This window comes from Neolamprologus brichardi, chromosome 7 (genome assembly GCF_056152115.1).
Source record: "Neolamprologus brichardi isolate AB-2024 chromosome 7, ASM5615211v1, whole genome shotgun sequence".
Taxonomy (NCBI): Eukaryota; Metazoa; Chordata; class Actinopteri; order Cichliformes; family Cichlidae; genus Neolamprologus; species Neolamprologus brichardi.
In genome coordinates, this window is record NC_142110.1 from 26,108,415 (window position 1) to 26,132,096 (window position 23,682).

General features: G+C 37.6%; 1 protein-coding gene across 8 annotated transcripts; it reads left to right on the forward strand.

The window, feature by feature from the left end:
- Positions 1 to 646: 646 nt before the first annotated feature.
- Positions 647 to 23,312, forward strand: ppp6r3 (protein phosphatase 6, regulatory subunit 3). Of its 8 annotated transcripts, none has more exons than XM_087843373.1 (26): positions 647 to 871; positions 3,550 to 3,721; positions 3,875 to 4,108; positions 4,863 to 5,049; positions 5,198 to 5,335; positions 5,570 to 5,635; positions 6,064 to 6,176; positions 7,320 to 7,433; positions 7,728 to 7,854; positions 8,064 to 8,216; positions 9,350 to 9,499; positions 9,625 to 9,689; positions 9,794 to 9,909; positions 10,350 to 10,435; positions 11,003 to 11,089; positions 11,648 to 11,745; positions 13,792 to 13,846; positions 14,228 to 14,358; positions 15,401 to 15,516; positions 16,114 to 16,306; positions 16,436 to 16,533; positions 16,748 to 16,943; positions 17,932 to 17,949; positions 20,127 to 20,234; positions 21,172 to 21,246; positions 21,386 to 23,312. In XM_087843373.1, the coding sequence occupies exons 3-26, from the start codon at positions 3,882 to 3,884 to the stop codon at positions 21,435 to 21,437; spliced, it is 2,769 nt and encodes a 922-aa protein (XP_087699499.1). In that variant the 5' UTR covers positions 647 to 871; positions 3,550 to 3,721; positions 3,875 to 3,881; the 3' UTR covers positions 21,438 to 23,312. The 8 variants fall into 8 exon arrangements, with proteins under 8 accessions (XP_087699499.1, XP_087699503.1, XP_087699505.1 ...); XM_087843377.1 differs by having other exon boundaries at positions 11,666 to 11,745; XM_087843379.1 differs by having other exon boundaries at positions 11,699 to 11,745.
- Positions 23,313 to 23,682: the final 370 nt, after the last annotated feature.

The window sequence follows — 23,682 nt, forward strand, 5'->3', positions numbered from 1 at the left end:
CTGTAGCCAGTCCAGTGAATTGAAAGTTGAGCAGAATCTTCTTTTTACTGATAATTCAATTTAATAACACACGATAATAGCACATTAATAAGTGCTGCTCATATGCCATTCTCTGATATACTATTTAAACTGACATCATAAAGTGTTTTGAGGTTACTGTTGTTGTTGTTGTTAACTGTCGCCATGTAAATAAAATTACACTAATTACACATACCTAAAAGATAAACACACGTTCGCTTTAGGTAACGAGGGTCTGCGCTCTTTACACTACCGCCATCAACTGGGCGTTTCTCGAACGAGACGTGGGCGTGCGTGTACGCGACTTAGTGTGCTCGATTTAAAATTCAAAGCAAACGCGCGTGCGGAGTGAAGGTTTTATGTTACCCGTAGTTTACCAAAATACAGTTGTCAAGTAGATGAATTACACTACATTAAACCTTCAATTTGTTGTGTTACCACATGAGTCTAACTGTTTTGCTTAAAATTTGATAAACAGTATAAACCCCGTTCTTCCGGGACAGTATACATATACTCTGTGTAAATGACGTCTTGACGAGACACGCACCTTGTCCAATAAAAGCTTACGACCTTGTTTGAGCGACAGGATTCGCAACCAATAGTTTTGCGGAAATTGTTTGATTGACAAACATTGCAGCTGGAGTGGGGGAAGGGGTCGATGAAGTTGACGGAACCGCCATCTTGAAAAGTGCTCTCCGAAGATCTACATTTTCGCGCCTGTTAGAAACAGTTTTAAACGCTTTATTTTCCTTGCCAAAATTTCATCTTAGCTCTGTCTTAGTATCGCTAAGGTCCGAGGCTAATGTTAAGATAAGCTACATGCTGGAGAGTCGGTGTTTACCCTTGTCTATTGGTAGGTACAATTGCAAGCTCATACACTTGGTGCTGAAGAGACGATTAGCCAGCAGTCTTTAGATAGCCGGCTAACGTTAGCTGGCTAGCAAAGAGCATACTTGGCCATCTTATCACTGCGCTGTCAGGCTGTGGTTTTTCAAGCTAAGAGGAGGCTAACGTTAACATGGCACATTAGTGTTTTAAGGTACCTCGGAATCATATTTTGATTTTATTGTCAAACCTGTCAGCCAGTTAATATTACCCTCATATGTGACATATATTAGGGTAATTGATTGAGTTCGATAATACGGGGTTAGCTAACAATAGCTAGTGACGTTCCTTGTACCGGTGTGTTGTCTTTAACGCCTGCACTGTTAGTGGTAGATAGGTTTGGGCCTTAGGATGTAAACGAACTGGTAATGACGTGAATTAAAAAGGCTGCTGTTTTGATTCGTTTTTAGCCGAAATTAAAGCTAACCGTTAACTTTGCCTTCGAAGGTTGGTTAGCTGAAATTAAATACAGCTAATAACGATTGCGTTAAATGACTGCCTTTACACATACTTAAGGATATAATAGTTGTTTTTTTTTTAAAGTGCTCAGTCTGTTGGTTCGGAACACATAGTCAAGCCCAGATGAACCAGGTGATTCTGGGTGAATACTATGTATTACCACCCAGCTAAAATGTGATATCTTATTGCATGTGTATAGTTGCACTACATAGGCCTGAAATGTAGGTAGAGTTGGTATTTAGATTGATTTTATTACGGGCTCGTAATGTTTATGTGCCTACGGTATTTTTATTATTTTCGCTCTATGGCGTGTTTTCAGCTGTTTTTGGGAGTGATCGTTTTATCAAAATATAGGCGTTTTATAGTGTGAATGTAGTGCAGTTTTTGTGTCAGTTACATTGCTGAGTTAACACAAAATTCATAATAGCAGAAATATAATCGGCATCCAGATGTCTAGCCGCACTTAATTTGTCAAAGTAGTTTGGGGAGTCACAGCAGCCGGTATCCTGTATGTTTATTACACGCAGTTGCTACAGTCTCTTGGTAACAAGTCACTGTTCTGAATATAAGTAGGAAGGTGTTTTGTACAGTGGGTGAGCTTGTGATTATAGGTCGTCTGTGGTACAGAACAGGTAATTAGAAGACCTTTTAGGTGGGAAATTAATGAATAGGTCAAATGATGAGAGACTGTTAATCACAAAGTGTTTAAAGATGCATGCAATTTAAATCAGGTCTTTGCTAAGCAATTTATCTGGAGAAGTACTGCTCAAGTTGGTTTAAAAATTAAAAGGTTTACCTCCTTGAAAGCAAAATAAAAAGAAATGGGAATGGATTAATATCTCTCTACAGTAATGTACCGAACTGGCACACATCTCAAGAGTGTCAACAACAAATATTCAGAATAGTTGCTAACAAGAAGCTTTAGTTTAATGTAACTTCAAACTTATGTGAATATAGATGAAATCACAGAAAAGCTAAGATTTTAACAAATTTTCACAGGGATTTAATCAGACATCATAATCATATCATTAAGTCAGGGCTCTAGCATTGAAGAGAAGTGGACTGAAAGATGGCTTGAAAGCCAATAGCAGCACTTCAGGCATTGTCATTGGCTTTTCATATTGTCTGTCAAAACATGGATTGAATGAGCTGTCACCTTTATAATGACCATGTTTTATATTGCTATTAAAACGTTTTTGCACGATAATTAATTGGTTTTATTGCCTAGTTCTAATTATGAGGCACAGATGAAGTAGTAGAGTCATGTTAGCCCAGATGCAAGTCTTCATACCCAGTTGGTGATGAGAAAGAGACTGGGGAGTTTATTTTATTTTTTTATAAGATGAACGGTTAAAATAGTAATAATTGAGAATTTGTGCCTTTTTGTTCTTTAAAGAAAGGTCACTCTTTGAGCTCTTTGTATGTGTGAGATTTCTAAATGCATGTAAGTTATTGTAGGTTTCTTTTTATTGGTGTTTAATGCCAGCTGGTTAGCCCCAGCTGGCAGTCATCTTGGGCCTTAGGTGGGCTACTGATATGATATGAAAACATCTATCGTTTCATATTACGTTATCGCTTGTTTTGTGATGTTGCAAAATAAGCTGTTTACTGCAATATTTTTCATCGTTTTGATGGTCCCTGTAGAATTTCTTAAAGTTCTCTCTTTCTTTTATATTTAGTATAACCACACTACAGACAGACAAGTGACTGTTTTTATGCGTTGTCGTTAGCAACAACGATGACCATCACGTGGCTCCTCCATCCACTTGTTTATTTTCCACATAAACCTTTTGGAATAAAGCTGAAGATCCTGTTGAGATTTATCAAAATAAACTGAATCACGTGAAGTAGTATGCAGAGTGTTTACAGATGAGAAGCTAGAAAGAGCAGTCAGGTGCTAAAAAATAAACCTTAGAACAGGCTTTTCCCCGCAGCACGCCATGTAATAAACACTCACAAAGAAAACTGTGGCTGTTTCAACTTATGTAACACTGGACTCCACGTACACGACGCCCAGCTGAAAACGGTTCACTCAAGTCGAGTTGCCCGAGATTCACAGAAAATGTAAAATTTTTGTGATATATATATCGTTGTCGGGACGATAAATGTCTTATATCGGGATATGAGACTTTGGTCATATCGCACAGCCCTAATATATGCCCATCTGCTTCTGTCTTTCTCCCACAGGTGTGTTCGTGTTGAACTGCTGTATGTGCGCTTTTTGTGAGTGTGTCCGTTACCACTATCTGCCTGCTTGCCCATCCGTCTGGTCAGCCTGGAATGGGCCACAACTCCCAAAGACTAGAACAAACCTCTTTTTAACCTGAGCTTTGCTGTGAGGACTCCAACATACTCACAGGTGAGCTGAAATAAGAACTTAGTAAATCATTGCCCCTTAGATGAATCTCGATTGATAATGTTTCATTTTTGCACTCATTTTAATGACTCACTTTTGCCCATAATCTGTTTTAACATATTTGTGTCCTTTTTTCCATATATGTGTGTATTAAAGAACCAACATGTTTTGGAAATTTGACCTCCACACCACATCCCACATTGACACATTGCTGGAGAAGGAGGATGTGACGCTTACAGAGGTAATGGATGAGGATGATGTCCTGCAGGAGTGCAAGGCCCAGAATCACAAACTTGTGGACTTCCTGCTGAGACCACAGTGTATGGAGGACCTGGTTACCTTTATCACACAGGAACCCAGTACTGATGTTGAGGAAAAGGTTAAATACAAGTAAGGAAATGGTTATTTTACAGTTTGACAAAGATGTATGTTGACATCAGGAACATTTAACCTACAGGATGCAGTTTTTCTGTAAACTTATCTGTGGTGCTAAATCAAAGTTGCGTAACTCCAGTGTCTAGCAAACTGCTGACATGTCCACAAAAGTTGAAATGTTAGCAAGTTTGTTCACAAGGCCAGAAGAAATTGGTCAAACTGAGATTTGGGAGCTTTTCCCCAAACTTCTGATTATGTGGGAAAATCCAGTTGGGAAAGCTTCACATCCAGTAGTCTGCTTTAAAATCACTCATTGCTTTAAATACTATGGAAGTACTTGGACATATGGCTCCCACTTGAGCTATATGAATTCACAGGAGAATTATCTACACTTGTTTTGATCTGTTGTTCAAATTGTTTTTTGAAATATGGAAATCTGAAGAAAAAAGAAAACTTTTTCAAAAAAGTTTGATTCTGTCTGGTGTACCAGTATAACTGAGGTTTGTAGAAAATTCCTGTTACACTACTTACAGAACCAATGGTGGCAGTGCTGCTGTAATTTAGTGTTTTCTCAAAATAAACTGGTGAAATGAAGCAACTAAATTTAAACTCTTGATATCTGGTTGGATATAACTTTGAGAAGAACTCATACCTCTAGAATTTCCTGCATTTAAATATTTATCTGCTTTGTAATGAGCAGTGCTGTAACTATTGGAAAAACTCTAAAAGGGCCTTTTTTTTTTTCTTTTTTCTTTTTTTAACCCCTCAGGTATCCCAACATATCATGTGAGCTGCTTACATCAGATGTGAGCCAGATCAATGACAGACTAGGAGAAGATGAAAAACTGCTGATGAAATTGTACAGTTTCCTCCAAAATGAGCCGCCCCTCAACCCCCTCCTGGCCAGCTTCTTCTCCAAAGTTCTTTCTATTCTTATAGGACGCAAGCCTGAACAGGTAGGATTTTTTTTTATTTATTTATTTATTTTCACCAATGATGCCAACATGTAAAAATACTGAGAGGATAAAATGCTATGCTACTTATAGGTGTAACAAAGTCTGTTTAAATCAGTATGACAAAACCTTGTCTTGTTTTTATTTAAAGATAGTTGATTTTCTGAGGAAGCAGGAAGACTTTGTAGACTTGATGATAAAACACATCGGGACCTCTGCGATCATGGACTTGCTGCTCAGGATGCTCACCTGCATCGAACCACAGCAGCTACGACAAGATGTTCTCAATGTGGGTAACAACAAAATGCTTCCCCTCCTTTGCTAAAAATGATATCCTCTCAGGCAGTTTACACTAGAATATTACAGTCCACATTAAATTATATTGCCATCTGGTATAGTTTATTAACAGTTCTAAGTTGATGTTAAGGATTGAAGTGGACAGCAAAGGGTGAAACGTTGTGAAGCCTTTTTATTTAATAATGAAATTTTATGATTTCCTGACAAAGTTCTTTGTTTCTATTAGTGGCTGAATGAGGAGAAAGTGATTCAGAGACTGGTGGAGATGATACAACCTTCTCAAGATGAAGATGTGAGTTTCTTACATATTTTGCTCTGTACTTGCGGTATTTACCAGGGTATTCGTCAGGGAGTATACTGGTACTTATTTAATCATTGAAGACATTCAGATGTAATATTTACCAATATTAAACAATACTATATAAAGTGCAGAAAGTCACCTGGAGGGGTGCTGGGCTCTGTACCTATGTGCCCTCAGTGAGAGGCGGGGTTGGGGTGGGGGTTTCTCCCGATGGGATTTTCTTCCCTGCACTTTCAGTCATTCTATTTGACTGTGGGATGAGAGCCTCATTGGAGAGTTGGCTCACTGATCGAGGGCTGCGACAAATAGCCTCCTGGTCAGCTAGCAGGAGGGAAATACAAGACTGGAGGGCTTTTTTAAAATTATTTTTAAGCTGGTTAGCAGTGTTTTATTTATTTATTTATTCTTCTTGAAAACAGAGACACTCCAATGCATCACAGTCACTCTGTGAGATCATTAGACTGAGCAGAGACCAGATGTTCCAGGTGCAGGGCTCTTCAGAACCTGATCCACTTCTGGCCACACTTGAAAAGTATGTATTTGCTTCTTTACGAGAACTTGTCAGTATTGTACAGAATAAAACTATCTATGAGTACGTCGTTGTTCAGTTTGTTTGTTTGTCTTCCTGTTTGTTAGCAGTCTGGGTTCCGAAATCTCATTTTCAGTTGTGTGCAATGATACCAAAAACAGCTCGAGCTGATTTAATTTTGGTGAAATTGGGTCAGGGTCACACCAAATGTTAATATATCATTGAAAACTTTATACGAGCCAGTAATTTTTATGGATGGTGTTCAAACTTCACAACAATATCCTAGTCCTTGGGGGACATGGGTTGGTGAAGTATTAGACCTTGATCTTCATTGTTAGTGCCCAAGGTCAAAGTTGATGCTGTAAAAAAACAAAACAAAAAACCCCCGTATCATATGAAAGGGCATGCAGAGAGCTGTACAACACACTTTTTATTTTTTCAGTACAACACCCTATGGCAGGGGTGTCAAACTCAAATACACAGTGGGCCAAAATTCAAAACTGGAACAATGTTGCGGGCTAACATTAATATTTATTGAAAAAAAAAAATCTTCCTCCAGATATGAGAATCAATCTTTTCTTATTAATAAAACATGTTTTGCTGAAAAACTGAATATGGAACAATCAAGGCTTAATACTAAAAAAAAAAATAAATATATATATATATATATATATATATATATATATATATATATATATATAGATAGATAGATAGATAGATATAGAGATAGAGATAGAGAGATATAGAGATATAGATAGATATTAGCTGTATAATACCAGTAGGCCAGCAATAGTAATTTGGTATGGCTTCGCGGGCCAAATGTGGCCCACGGGCCAGAGTTTGACACCTATGCCCTATGGCATTGCAGTGACCCAATAAGAGGAAATGTATTGTAATAAAAGTGTCATTTAGTATAGCCCTCGTCCTTTTGGGGAGTTACGCTCTGAGTGCTCTTGTTTTACTGTGACGTAACCTTTGAACTCAGATATAAGATAATTGGTGTGAATTTTGATAACGATCAACCAGATCAAACTTTAATTCATTCTCTTGTGTCCATCTTTGTTTTTGTTCGATTTCATTGTCATTTTCTGCCATGCAAAAAAACCTGCTTTTCCTCATTTAAGTGTCTGTTATCTTCCTCTTCAGGCAGGAGACAGTAGAGCAGCTGCTCTCTAATATCTTCGACAAGGAAAAGAACGAGTCTGCAATTGTCAGCGTTATCCAGATCCTGCTCACGTTGTTTGAGACGAGGAGACCAGCGTATGTCTTGTCCTTTCATCTGCCAGTTGATATTTTTAATTTGACATGGGTAGAGATTTTAAAATAAATAAATTTTTAAACAATTTTTAAGCAACACAATACCTCTTGAAATGGGGAACTAAATACTGCAAACATTCTTTCTGTTTTTATTGCAGTATACAAAGTTTACTTCTCCTATTTGGATCCTTAAATCATATAGTCCCAGTCTGAATCATGGTCCAAACTGTACTGGCAAGGCAACATTGTTTTATTTTCTTTTTTGCACTAGTTCATGTGACTGGACATGTGTTGTAGGTTTGAGGGTCATATGGAGTGCCCCCCAGGGATGTCTCATCCATCATTCTCAGTGAACCACAGCATCCTCGAGGCTGTGAGACCCAGACTCAAAGATTTTCACCAGCTGCTACTGGAACCTCCAAAGGTAAAGACTATTTACAGCTGTGACTATTGCTGTCTTTGCAGATTGTAGGTTGAAGATAGGTGGACTATGTTATATTTTTCAGGCTGTGTGTGTGTGTATATATATATATATATATATATATATATATATATATATATATATATATATATATATATATATTATATATAGACATTTGTAGTTAAGATAAACACTTTGCTTTCCACCATCAGAAGAATATGATGAAGACAACATGGGGGGTTCTGGACCCTCCAGTGGGCAACACCAGGCTCAATGTCGTCAGACTGGTCGCCAGTCTGTTGCAGAGCAACACACACAGCATCAATACAGAACTAATTAACCTCAACACACTTGGAGTTATACTAGTAAGTACTATCTTGTTTTTAGGGTGTGTGGTGTGGGGGCGGAGACTACAATCAATGCAATGAATTTTGATCTTAGACAAGTTCAAAAGTTTTCTGAAAATTTTTTGGGGCATAAATTTTCCACAGAAGTCCAGTTCAGAGTTTTTGGTCTAAATCTGAAAATCCTAACTTGCGCAATTAACATAAACTTTTATCCCTACACTGCAAACTTCCACACCATTCAAGTCAACGTCCAATCCCAGTAAATTGTTGCATCCCGATGTTATGCAGCCATCTGCCACCAGATGGAGCATTGTTGGTGAGAAACGCCACAAATCCATTAATCTTGGACTTTTATAAACACTATTATTGTTACTTCTTTTAATGGGGAAAAAAAAAAATTAGGTTGGGTATACAAATTGCCTTTCTCCAAGGGGTGGATATGCTTTCCCTTAGCAATAGGGTGAGGAGTTTAGTCATTCGAGAGGGTCTCCTCCACATTCGGCGGGTGGGGGGATGGAATTTCCTGTGGCAGGCACCTCCTGCATAAGGTGTTCAGACCAGGCATGTCCTACTGGGAGGAACCCTGGAGTAGTGCCGGGAGCTGCTGGAGAGAATATATCGTATTGGCTGGCCTGGGAACACCTTGACGTTTCCCCAGATAAGGTGGCTGATAAGAGAGCTGTCTGGACTTCCCCGCTGCCCAAACCCAGATAAGCAGAAGAAAATGGATGATTTAACTTTTTGTTGTTTTGGATTTTATTTTTTAAAATGTTGGCCTGAATTTTCAAACGGCCTGCATCATTCATAATGCACGACACACAACACATCGCTTTTCAGTCTTCTGTGTTTTTGTTTTGTTTTTTGTTTTAATAATAAAAAAAATACTTACACCATTCATAACTGGATGGCCAGATTTAAGCTATCACTTGTCATGTATAGTGGCAATGCACAGGGAGCCTATATGTCCACCATGATCCTGATATAAGATCTCAGCCTGTGAGGAGACATGACAGATTTTTTTCCTTCATAGCTTGTGTCAGCTATGTCAGCAAAAAAAACTTAACTTTTGGTTGTGGTTCCCCCTTGTTTTAAACTGTCAGTCAGTTTACTAATGTGTCTCACTTTGTACTTGTTTTTGTTTTACTCAACAGGATATGTATTTCAAATACATCTGGAACAACTTCCTCCACATTCAGGTGGAAATCTGCACAGCCATGATACTGGCTATGCCTCCTGCCCCCATAGACATCCAACCAGACACAGAGGCAGAACACGTGAAGGAAAGCATCCTCATCAAACATGTAAGATTGAACCTGTTTATACAGGCCTATACGAGCAACAGACTTGGAAGTTAACTATACGTCACGTGAGCTGTCTGTCAGATATTTCTTTGGTGTATTTAGTATCTTGTATTTTTCTCCACCAGCTGTTTCAAAAGTGCCAATTTATACAGAGAATCATTGATGCCTGGAGCTCCAATGAGAAAGAACAGTAAGTATTCTTGTTTGCACTAAAAGCACAATGCTTGTGTTTTATTGGTCATGGTGCTAGCACCCTATGAAATATGCTAATACTACTATTGAACCTTGTTTTAGGGCAGAAGGTGGGCGGCGACGAGGCTACATGGGTCACCTGACCAGAATAGCCAACTCTATAGTTCATAACTGCGACAAAGGCCCTAATGGGCCGCAAATACAACAGCTCATCTCTGGTGAGGAATTACATTTCTTTGAGTGCTCATCTAGCACCATCATGTGTTGTTACTTTCCTGTAAAGTGTAGGTTTATCATCGATAGGTTGTCGAATACACTCGTATTTTAGGAAGGACAAAAAGCACTTCCATGTGAGGGGAAAGAGAAGAGCTGGCTTTAAAACACAAGAAACTGTGGAATAGAATTTGCAGCATGAATGTTTTGTTTATTATCTGGGTTTTATAATTATTGGACACTAAAATCATAACTGAAAATAAAGTGAGAGATGTGCTTACCCATAATTTGAGAATAACATTTTTTTTTTTTTACTACTTCGCTGTAAAGGGACTTACGGGGTAGCACTGTCTTCTGCCAGTAGTTTTGATAGCTGTGCTCTTTATGTTGATGTAGTGTGTGTGTGTGTGTGTGTGTGTCTATATAAATTTCATGTCTGTGACAGAGCTCCCTGCAGAGGATCGAGAAAAATGGGAATCTTTTATTTCTGGACAGCTGGCTGACACAAACAAAAGAAACACTGTTGACTTGGTGAGTAACAACACGAACATGAAAACTAGTAACGCTTTCAGGTTTGCTTTCATGCTGAACCATTTAACAGCTAAAGTGTTTCGGCATAGCATTAAAATTTTTTTAATGTAAATTTTAATTGAATATAAACTGCTAGGACACACAAGGAAAAGATGAGCCAATGATTCAGTTTAAAATATACTGTCCAGCAAGACATTAAACGTCAGTAAAACTATTATGAAGTTGAACTTTAATATCAGCCAGACTGATTTCCCTGGGAACAAATGAAATGAACCAAGCATCACCTGTATATAGCACTTAAGTAAATTCTATCCAATGTTTATCCTCCAGTCAAAGGCGAGGTCAGATGTTGGGGTCTGTTGACAACCTGCTGTGGCAGTTTCAGTATTTCATGATGCACTGTAGCACAGGAACCATGAGATGATAAAATGGTGAAATAATTATGTTTTTAATAAAAGTGTACTTCTAATTTTAATGTAAGCAGAAATTATAGTTTAACGATTGTTATTTAATTTTGGCACTCCATAAGCAGGAGATCCTTTTGTATTAAATGTCATGTTTTCTCAGGTAAATACACACCACATCCATTCTTCCAGTGATGATGAGGTGGACTTTAAAGAGAGTGGTTTTCACCAAGACTCGTCTCTTCAACAAGTAAGATTTAAACGCAGATGCAAATGAATGAAGGCACACAAAGCAGACCCATGGGCACATAAACCCAGCTCATGTAGAGGTAACCTTTCTGCCTAGGGGGCCAAATCAAAATATTCTATATATTAAAAGTTATTGTCAAAAGTGTTTTTGATGTTTGGGGGGGGAAAAACCCTCAGAAATTTAAATGTGCAGTACATACATGTCAACTTATTTTTAAATTTTCTTCAAATCTTCATGCTTCACAAGAGAAATTGAAGTCCTCCAAAGTGCATCAGGTTACTTTATTTGTTTTGGGGGTTTTTTTTTTCTTCTTCCCCCTTGACTTGGCCAGCTGTTGATTTCAGTGGGTACTCTGTGTCCATGGGTCCTGCACAATAACTCTGTCATCAGTGTAGCAGTAGAAAATTCAAAAATTAATGTACTTTAAACATCTATCTAATGTATGTTATGTGTGTGTGAATATAGTATGTGTATACATGTACTTTGTACTGCAAGTAATGACATTTTTTGGTGTAGAGCCAAGAGTATATCATTATCGTTGGTCCTGGGTTTTGCCAGGCCTTTTCTGATTATCAGATGCAACAAATGACGTCCAATTTTATTGAGCAGTTTGGCTTCAATGACGAAGAGTTTGCTGATCAGGACGATGTGGTGGAGTGAGTACTTTTCCTACATTTGCTATTTAAGTATTACCATGTAACACAAAAGGTACAGCATACTACACTACAAGCTGGTGGGTCATTTTTTTCACTGTTAATTCATTCAGTTATAGAATATTTGCATATGACTTTTAAAATAAAGTTCTTCAATTTAATTTCTTAATTTTGAGTCATTCATTGGCTAGTGAAGGATTTCCATTCTAGGCCTAAACTCAATTTAAAAAGCATAAAGGTTTTTTTTCCTGAGTAATTTAGATTGTAGTTTTTATATAGAAAGAAATGTCATCACCAGCGACACCATTTTATTCTTTATCATTAGCCTGGTACAATGATCACGTCAAAGGCAAAAATTGGCTCAAAGAAGAAATGATATCCACCTTTTTCTGCTGTCGTGGGCTGCCTCTTTTCTGTCTTTCTTAGGGTGAGCTGGAATGGGCACGCTTATGGTTTTGCCTTTTATGTCGCTTGTTTTTCAAAATGCCTGGGAGTGGATCAGTGAAGTACAGATTTATTACATAATCTTAGGCTTCTGGTGACCTAAAGTTATTCTTGTAACTAAAAGTTACAAGAATAAGTTTTCTTTTTACTTTCTTTTCTTCCGCTTTAATTAAAAAAAAAAAAAAAATGGCATCAGTAAAGCGCTTAGGAAGAAAAGATCTGCTCTGAGTAGGTAGCTATATGAACACCTGTCGAAAAGCATGCTTGTTAGAAACATAAGACTCATGCATAAATACAATGGACCCATAGCATTGACAAACCTACCTCAGTGATTGAATGTTTCCCAGAAAGGCTGAAAATGCACATTGACCACAGATATGACCGCTACAAATTCTGTTAAGCATAATATTATTTAATGTTAGTGATTTATATGTAATGAAAATTTGGCAAGATCTCTTTTAGAAAATAAAGCTGTTATTCACTGAGGTCTTTAACTGATGTACCTGATAATGCTTCTGCTCTAGCTAATCTAAAGTGTCTAAAGTGGTGTGCCTCCTGTGCCATCATGATGCCTGGAACATACCTGATGTAGCCTAAAAAAAGAGAGGACTTGACTTTCCTGTAGAGATGTACACAGCATAAAACCTCTGCTTCTTTGCTGTAAAAGAACAGTGCATTGTATACAGGGCAGATGTTGGCAAGTTATTATAAGTGGTCACACAGGTGAAAAACATCGATAATTTCTTCATTATTAGTTGTTTCAATAGTGTATATCCAACTGCAATATGCATGATGAGTTTTATATTTATTGTATTTTCATCTTTGTTAGAATTAGGCTAACAATAAAATAAAAAAAAAACATGCTTGGGCAAAAAATGATTGCTTAGTGGATGGTAAATTTTCAGCAAAATCTTATGTGACTACATCAGAATATTAAAGTAGAGACTAACAATGTTGGGTTCCTTGTCTGCATTGTTTCCTCTACCTGGAAATGTAGCTTTTCTTAGCTTGGTCAGTTTAAAACATGGAACGAGGACATAAAGAATAAGGTGGTGATTAAAAGGTGTTTATTTTGTACTGGCTGCCTGAAATATTAAACAAACTTTTGCTATGTCCTAGAATTTGTCTGTGTGGGGTCATTTGGAGACGGGTTAAAGGAAAAACAAGTGTCTTGATAAGGTGTTGTGCCAGCAGTGTGACTTGGCATTGTTTGTCCAAGTGTCCAAGTCTATAAAATTCTACACAGTGGTTAAGCAGCACAAATGATATCCCTCGTTTTGATGACGCCAAAAGTTCAGCTGGCTTTTGAATCTGGCAACTAAAGGTCATGGTGTTTGAGTCACATCAGTCATACTTATTAAAGCCATTCTTTCCCTATGGATGGGAGCATTAACATCTCGGCAACAACTTGCATCATTGGGAGTGCTTCATCATTGGTTAAAAAAAGATCACTCTACAACTAAAATGTCTCCCACAACATAACGGCCAAAAGATTCCCCCATTGTAGGAGGGAATCTGGGGTTTTTCCTTTAATTTGTTGCTTGTCTGTATGTGGATGCCTAACAAATCTAACTCAATAAAACTCTGTTCTCTTTAACCTTGCAGTATTCCCTTTGATAGAATATCAGACATCAATTTTTCACTGAATACAAATGAAAGTGTAAGTACTTTGATTATTAATCTAAAATTCATAATGTTGAGAGTAAAACTCCTGGAATTAGTTAAAATATTTTTAAAGGCATGTTGTGCATATCCTGATGTTGATATTAATTTGGAAGCAGATGACAAGAAAGTGAGAAAATAAAACTGCTGTAGAATACAAACCTTGAAGTAATTTTTTTCATACTTCAAACAAGCCTCTAGGTATGCTTCAGGAAAAGAAATGACAGCATAATGCTGTGAAAGATGCCTGAGGCCTGCTTTCTAAGTGAATGCTTCACAGCCTAGGGTTTTGTTCTGGAAGACTTTACTTTGTATGTGCATGTGCTTTAAGCACAACCGATGACGCTCTAATTTTGACATGTGTGTAAATTTTCTCCAGGCAAATATTGCTTTGTTTGAGGCACGCTGTAAGGAGAAAATCCAGCAGTTTGAAGATGCTGGTTCAGATGAAGACGATATCTGGGATGAAAAAGATGTCACCTTTGCACCAGAGGCACAGAGACGCCCCAGGTCAGTCAGACACACATGCACCAAGAAACTGAACATTTTTTTTTTTTGCAATCTCATACTGAATTAACCTTTGGTTATTATCTTAATGGCGTCATTATACTATCTTTCCACTTGTTTTTAAATTATTTATTACTTAATGTTTTCATTAAGGGGACAGGGTTGCCTTTATTTGATAGCATTAAACAGGACTATCAAGTCAAACATGGGCATAGTTGTAGTGCTGTGAGAGCAAGCTGGTACTGATGTGAACCATGTGCCACCAGATTTTGAACAGCTAAAACATTCAAGTGGTAGGAATGATATAGCAGGTTTTCTCATGTATATATGGACACTGTATTTGATCTTATAGTGATCTTATAGTGATTCATTTTTATTAACATCAACGTCAGAAGCTATTTGTAAAACTCTTTTTAGTCTTGTTTAAGTATAATTTGTTGTGTTTAGAGTTTTTTGCTTTTTGTGTGACTGCTTTAGAAAAGTGGTAGTTGTATCACCATTGCTGTAGTCATCAAAAAATGTTTGTAGTATCAGCTTGTGTTACTTCAGTATTTTTAATACAATGGTAATAATAACCGTTATAATATTTATAATCAACATATGAATAATGTCATCGGTACTTAGACAAGAAACATCTATAGGTTTGTCAGTGTTAGTTGTAAATCACACACAAATTAATTCACAATGGAAAGATGGGGGAAATGAGAAAGGTAAAGGTCGTATGGCTCTGAATACATATTTTAGTGGTCAACAAGGCCAGCATTACATACTTATTATGCAAAAATACAAAAAAAGGATGTATTTATGTGAACTGTAAGTTCCATGTAGGAGCATATATACAGATAAATTGTTTTACAAAATGCCACCAGAGCAGCCTGTTTATTTAAGCTGTATCAATAAAACCCTGATATCAATTCCTGCTGAATTGTATATTCTGTTATTTATTTATTTATTTATTTATTTATCTATTTATTTTTTAATCTCACTCACAGTATAAAGAGGACAGCTCAGATCTTTATTCTAATACTTGATCTGTCCATCACAGGAGTTCAGGCAGCACAGACAGCGAGGAGAGCACAGACTCAGAGGAGGAGGACGTGAAGAGGGATCAGTTTGAAGCTTCCAACCCCAGCAACGATGACAGAATGGAAGTTGACACAGGTTAGTGGTTTTGAGACGACCACATGTAAGACTCAAGTACAGAGTGGTAGCCTAATGACAAATTGTCACAAGAGTTTGTATTTATTTTATTTTTTGCCTCAACTTGATTTTAGGATCAAGATTAAACTAGGATTAATTTAAAGTTATAGAGTGTAAAATCTCACTGCTGGTCAGTAGATTGCTGTCAGCTGAGTTTTAACGCCTCCCAGTTCGACTGAATAATCAAATCAACTCCTTTAGATCAACCCAGAAGAATCAGTAACGGTTGCTTTCATTTTCTCCACAATGGCTGCTTCCAACTGGCGTGTTTTTATGACCATTTGTCATTTTTTCACATACTAAAGCATATTTGAATAATATCAACAATAAATTAAGCAATAAATTATGATTTTTTTTTTTGTATTTATTTATTTTAAAAAACACTGAGCCAGTAAAAATATTTTGGCAGTTTTTTTTTTTTTTTTTTTTTAAAACCCCTCACTATGTAGGCATTGCATTGTGTAAGCACAATAATTAATTGGAGTTATTTTCAGTTTATGCGTGAATTAAAACGTAATTATTTGGGGTTGTTTTCGTTGTTTTTGTTTGTTTGTTTAGGCCCAGTGTGGACGGCAAATTTTGATGATATCCCCATGGACACGGGTACATCCACAGCTTCAAACTCCAACCCCAGCAACCCAGCTCCATCCTCTCCCTCCACCTCCCCTGATACAGCATGGAGCTCCTCTCCTGCAGCTAACTCAAACTCAGAAACTGGCTGGGCTGATTTCTCCAACTTCACTCCTGTCAGGTAAGATGTCCTGACTTACTGTGGGTCTGTTTTTCTGTCTGCAGTGTTGCAGTTTCTGCAATAAATAATTTGTGTTTAAGATAGTGTTGAAACTTTAAAGTGCTTTATAAATTTATATTTATCTTTCAGCCCCAAAGACCCCCTGAGATGCAACTCTCCTGTTGCTATGGAAACCAGTATAGAAACAATTGACCCTTTAGGGGTTAACGCACCCATGCAGTCTGAAGGTGAGATATGCACAAATGCATGTCCTTGAGTATCTGACAAGGGAAGTATCCAGAATTTCCTGAACTTGATGATGTTTCTTATATTTCTTATATCTTTCTTATATTAGGGGTGAATGTAACCCATGTTGGGGTAGCTGTTGATGGTAAAACAGTCTAATTGACGTTGATTTGATTAGACCTGACACCTAATGTCACATTTCTTAACATCCCTCAGACTGTGATGGCTGGTTGGGCACGAGTGTGGCTTCTCCAGCTGCCTCTGCACCTAGTGATTGTGGGAGCTCTAAGGCAGAGGAGGAAGCATCTAGCTCTGAGCACCGCAGCATCACAGAAACGGTCATCAATGGCTCCATGAAAGAAACAGTCAGTCTCACTGTTGATGCCAAGACTGAGACCGCCGTTTTCAAGAGGTTCGAGAATCACTTGCACACAAAAGAATTACGCTTCAGACTTATGGTGATGAGAGTGATGCCAGTGCCAGTTGGAATTCTGTGATTATAGGCATGGGTTGGCTGGTTTTAACTGGTGTGTCTTATGGGAGGGGGGGCTGGCTCATTGTAGCTTCATGCCAGAAGAAAAACTCTTAAGCTACTGAGGTAGTCCTGCTTTGTGAATAACTCATCTTAACTAGGCTGTAGTCAGTGTAAATTCTTAAAAATTGTTATCACTTTAAGAATTTACTTATTTATGAATTAACTTATGTATTTATGAATACAATCCCAGTTTAGTTATCTGTGCCTCAATGAGAATCAGAGGCTGATCTGATAAATGATTCCTACTTGACCTGGTCCATTGCACTGCCATAAAGAAAGGGGCCTATAAACTGATTCAGTTTTTAACACTGACTGTTCTTTCTTCCACTGTCTAGACTGTAGTGACTGTAGCTAATATAAGTTCTTTACACTATTGGTGTTTTGAGACTTTAGATACAACCACTATAGATCCTGTGACATTTAATTTGTGTGCCCTGTCATGGGTTAGTGTAATGTGACATGATAATGTGGACAGCAGAAAATAGGATTTTGGGGGGGGGGGTTGATATTTGAACACTAGTTTGTTTGTGTTTTACTCCTTGATAGCCATTTGATGTTCAAAAATCCAAAGTAACTGAGGTCTTGCCTTATACAAACATGGGATACCAAGTTTTGAAAGCTGCTTTTCTGTCCTACAAGCTTGAAAAGTGCCTCATAAAAAGTCCCTTTCATGGTGAAATCCTTGTTTCCTGAACAGTCAGGTTTTAAAGTTGGTTGTCCTCTGTCCTTCCGTCCCTTTGTTGATGCTGCATCATATTGTCTGTCTGTCTGAGTTGATAACAGCAGTGTAATGAACTGAGCGACACTTACAATCTGAGCTTCCCCTCTCTCTCTTGCTGTGCGTTGTGGGTGTGGTCTTCTTCAGAGTGTTGAAATCTTATCGGTATGTACAGCCAATCAGAGATCAGCCTGCAGCCGTGATGTAGTCTTGTTGTCACGTCAACCACCAACTTTTCTTTCGGAATTTTGATCTTCTTTGGTTTCAACTCCTTGTTTGTTTATTTCATTATCTCCATTCTGCATGTGTTTTTACCAAAGGTGTGTTTTTCTTCTTTTTTTTCTTTCTTTCTTTTTTTTAAGTGCAGTTTTTTTTTTTTTTTTTTTTTCCTTTTTTAATTTTGCCTTGATCTTATTCAGATTACTCTTATTCTAACACTGCAACACAATCTCATTCTTGGCTGAAATCTTCCAGATGAAATTGGCCCAAAGTAGAAACCAGTTCTCTGAAGTGGCCTCAGTTGGATTTTTATTGGTTACATACAGCTTTCTAAATATATTTCTCCATATGCTTGTTTCATTGGTGTGCTTTTCCCATAGCTGCCTTCTTTTTTTGGTTTTGGCAAATAGACAGTGTGTCCATCCTGCGATTGTGACTTATTAGAGGGAAAAACATTACTACTTTTGATCATTACTGATGAGCTAAAATACAAAAGCAAAATGTGGTGATTGTATTCTGACTGAAAAACTACTTTAATACGGAATAAAAACATGTACACGTCACAGCTCACTCTTCACCTAATAAAACAAAATTTGATATTGGCTGTAATACAACTAGGGCTGTTCGATATAACGATATATATCGGATGACAATATAAAAACGTCTATCGTTTCATTTTACGCTATCGTTTGTTTTGTGGTGTCGTAAAATAAACTGTTTACAGCAATATTTTTTTCATCGTTTTGATTGTCACTGTAGTGGCTATATTAATTTCTTAAAGTTCTCTCTTTCTCTTACATTTAATATAACCACACTACGGACGGACAAGCGCCTGTTTTTATGTGTTGTTGTTGTTAGCAACAACGACGGTAAAACCATCGAGTGGCTCCGCTGTCCGCTTTTTTGATCCTGTTGAGACTTTTCAAAATAAACTGAATCACGTGAAAGGGTATGCAGAGAGTTTACGGATGAGAAGCAAAAAAGAGCCGTCAGGTGCTAAAAAATAAACCTTCGACTCAAACTTCGAAAGAAAACGGCGGCCATTACAACTTATGTCTAAAAATGTATAGTTTCATGCATGGGTTAAAACACTGGACTCCAGGTAAAGGACGCCCAGCTGGAAACACTTCACGCAAGTTGAGTTGCCCGAGATTCACTGAATTTACATAAAATGTTACATTTTTGTGATTTATATTGTTGTCAGGACAATAAATGTCTTATATCGGTATATGAGATTTTGGTCATATCGCACAGCCCTAAATACAACCATTCTAAATATAACAATAACTGAGGTAGATTCAAATAGAAAGATTTGTGCTTTAATGTGCTGCTAATTGAATCAGATTTCAAAACAACATGTACAAAGGACTGCTATTAATTAAAATATCTTAAAACTTTCAGAATTATAATTGACAAAATATTCAGACGTAGAAATCCTGTGTAAATACAATTCATAAAGTTTCAGTTAGTTTTCTTTTTCTGTACTTTAAATACCAGAAAGTAACGTTTTCTCTTTTTTGGTACTTGACTAAAATTACATTTACACAAGCATGACTATATGAGTTTGAATGTTTTTGTGAAATTGTAAAATTCTGTTTTTAAACATGTAACTGACTGCAGATTTTTAACAGGAGACCATAAACATTTGTTTTCGAATTTTACACATTCTGGGTACCCGTTATATAGCACCTTTTTAAATGTTTGAATAGATTTGGATGTTTGTGAGTGTTTTTAGTTTGATTGAGGCCTCATCAAGATGATTGGTGGTTCTCTGAGACAAAGCAAGACTGACGGCTGGTACAAACAATTTTGGTCTAATCAGTCTCTAGGCCTGTTTACTGTTTGCTTGCTAGCAACAAAGTAAAGACTATCATAGCTAAACAATCCAATCTGTTGACTTTCTCCATTTGCTGTACATTTTGATGCTTTTCCTACATAGACATCAGAGGTGTTCCATTTCGACATGACCATCCTTTGTTTTACTGTTCTTTCTGTCAGTCAGTTCAGCATGCTTCACTGTTGACATCTCACTGTTGTAATGGTTGGTGTGTTTCTGTGGAAAAAGTGACTAATTAGAAGGGATTCATGTATTAATGCATATGCTGTGTACTTGTGTGTTCCAGTGAGGAAGAGAAGATTGCTTCTTCAGAGAAGTACTCAGTAGTGGAGTATGTGGAGTCAGAGAGAGCAGGCATCAACAGCTCAGCCACAGCCTGCTGTCCTAAAACTGGGTCAGATATAGCACACACAGTCTCACAGTCACCACTTAAGTTTGTTTTTGTCTGTCTTATAAAAAGCCAGAGTCAGCACGTGCTCTGCAGTGTTCAGCGGTCATCCGTCACACATTTGTCCCTGAAATGTGCAGGACTTTGCAGTATTCGTTGCTACTATTAGATGTGCTTGCAGAATCTGATAGTCGGATTATGTTTCTTCGTAACTTCAAGTGCATTAATAGTAATGAATCATCACAATCGTCATTTCTGTTATATCGCCATCCAGATGCATCTAGCAGCTATGTCAGTGCCCCGTGTTTCTCTGTGCTGTGTGAATAATTGCAGGCCTTTCCATTTTGGTTAAATATGAGCCTGGAAAATAAAAGATGTGATTTAAAAATTAGTAAATTGCTTATGATTAAAAAATAGTTAGCCTAACAACAAAGTAAACAACTTCATTCCTTCCCTTTTCAATTGGATTAGACCTTTTCCAGAAAGCAGGTCATTTAAAGTCTAGGAATAGTTCCAGATTACCTTCAAAGTCTGCTTTACATCAGCTCAGTGAATGAGGTATTAAAACTGCATGGCAGACAGCTCCTTTGGGCTTTATGCCAACAGTTAGAGATAGTCGCGGTTTGGGGGAGAAATCCTGACTGAGTGATCTACTCGTGTGACTAAACCTCTTAAGTCGAGTTGAGCATCGCACCCAGGAAATAAGTTCAGTATAACTCCTGGCCAATCAGAGCTTGGTCAGTTGCTCTATTCACTGGAATTTATTTATTTTTAAGAAATTATAGGTGTAGGAATTGATAAATGACAAAACAAAACTATCTTGCTGCAAGATACAAATTATCTTGAGCTGATTTCCATTACAGCCTTTTCTAAACCATTTCTCATGTTCTGGTATTGTAAACTGAATATATTGTGTTTCTCTCCTTATTCGTGTCCTGGTAAGTAGTGAGAAATGTCGGCCCATTGTGGAGCTGCCCAATGGTCCTCTGGAAGAAATGTCCCCCACAGAGGAGGCCAAGTAAGTCTTGACTGCCTTTGTGATTCAAGTTTGAATTTCATTAGAATATAATCAGTCTCTTCATAGTCTTCATTTATGCAGTGATATTTCCTTCTGTCTTCAAAAGGTTCCATATCTATATCTCATTCCTCTTTTCTAGGCTCGACAGAAGTTCTGTGTCCTCTGAGCCAGCTGTAAACGGGCCAGCATGAGAGTCACTTAATGCCTGCCAATGGCCAGCCTGTTCTGCCATGCAGAGCCTTTCTCCTGGTCAGCCAGCAGAGGCTGCTGCTCACAGCTGTTCCAACCACATGCCCCATCAGGACCAGCAATACTCCCATCGTCTCATCACTGAAAGACAAATGGGCAGACAGGTGTACAGACACAAGATGGACTAAGAAGTAAAATGAGAGACACTCAAATGGATACGGAATAATTTTTTTTCTGCATTTGTTTATATACTATTGTACTTAGGAGGTGATGTGTGACTGATATCCTGACTCCCAAAATTAAATAGTAATGTTGCGATGGTTAAGGAAATGATTGTATGAATAAAATATTTTATAAAAGGAAAATGTATACAGAAGCATAAGTTGAATTACCACAGAGAGGAATAGTTGATTCATGATCCAACCAATCACCATGTTGTTGTTATTGGCTGCATAACAGGCTGACACTTCAAGTTAGAGCTATATTTAAAATTTCTCCCCCACCGTTGATCTGTCTCTGAGCAGAGCTGCTCTGACCAATTGAAACAGTTTTATTTTTGTTGCAGCTAATTGCAAATGATTTTTCTCTTGTGATCTTCTGCATTGAATAACATTTGATGAGCTGTTTTGGTATGTTTCTTTCTAATTTATTATGGAGTTGAGATTGTAGTAACAAAAAGGGGGGGAAAATGACCATAGAGATATACCTACACTGTCTCTTTCTTACTGGCTGCTTTCATGCTAACTAGGTTCTTACCTCACAGCTGGAAGGCTAAAGAGGAGATGTTTGTCACCACAACCTAAACTAGCTATAAATGCATTAAGAATATGTTCGTTTTTTGTTTTTATCGCAAGTGCTCTTCAGACAACTGGTTTTCAGTTTGCTGGGTCTCCCTTTAGATTGCATTATATTTTTAAAAAATGTCGTTCCAAGTTGAAAATTCATCTCCAGTGTGCAGAACTGTCAATTCAGCCTGCTACTATAGTAAAATTGAAAGGCATTTAATTGCCAAACTATACACAGAAGTAGAGGATAAATTTATTTAAAAAAAATAAATAAATACATTTTGCCAAAACACACAGCTGCCACATGGGGTAGGCCCAAACAGCTACACAATCTCACCACTACAGTCCGTAACTCTGTCAGCTGTAGCGGGCGAGCAGATGGAGCTACTGTGTGTAGTCCCACCATCTCGGCATTAGAAAGATATTGACTGGCAAGGCTTGGTTCTGGAGGTTTCCTCTATAGGTAAGAAAGTGTTGGCTTTCAAAATATGATTTTTTTTTTTTCTTTTTCTCAAAGTCAATATCTGTATTGTTCAGCTCAAGCGCACATAGTCTATAAAAGGGTTTGAGTTTGTGATTTCCCATTGAGTGCAATACATCATTTCTAATGTGTACTAGGGACAGCACTTTGCATGCCTCATACATCATGTGGAAGCTGTGTGTTTTCTGCATTACCTTTTACAAGATTGTCTTGTGTCCACCCTCATGGGCTTACATGTGACAATCAGGTGAAATTGTTTCAGCCAATGACTGTGTGCCAACAGGTGACACTGTTTAGACCGTACAGTGGGTGTGGTGGAGGTACTGATGTACAAAGTTTGGGCAAAAAAAATTTAATGGTGACTTCAAATGATGTACTGTGTCAGCCAGTCTAATCAATGAAAGCAAACATTCCTGCTAGATTACTTTGTAATATGAATGGTGACATTTTACTTTTTACCTGCAAGTTTTTAAGATAAAATGATAAGGATTACTTTTACAGTTATCACATCAGACGCTCTGCAGTGTTTTAGCGTCTGGTATGTGTTCATGTGTAAGTTATTCCTGCAGAGCAGGAGGTCCAGCTTGAGTAAAGCACCCAAGTTTGAAACATTTTTATTTCTATTTTTATTGACTTCATTCTTGTTCATCAATGTTTTGTTGGGAATCGCTCTTCACTTTAAAACCACATTCATAAAGCATTATTTGGAAAATGGTTTGATTTATTTTGGTTTCCAGTTTTAGAGGTGGCAGCTGGATCCTGAGGTGTATGTTTTGTTTTTGGGAGGGTTCTTAACATTATAAGTGTCTAACTTTTTTTGTTTGTTTTTTTTTTTAAATTTACCAACCGTTGGTGCCCTGGGCAAAAACAAACACTGGCTTATCTTGATTGGCACTATTACTGCAGAATGTGCCCACACAGGTTTGACTTTTGTATTGAGCACTAAATGCACCGATCACCAATACTTGTAGGATTTTAAAG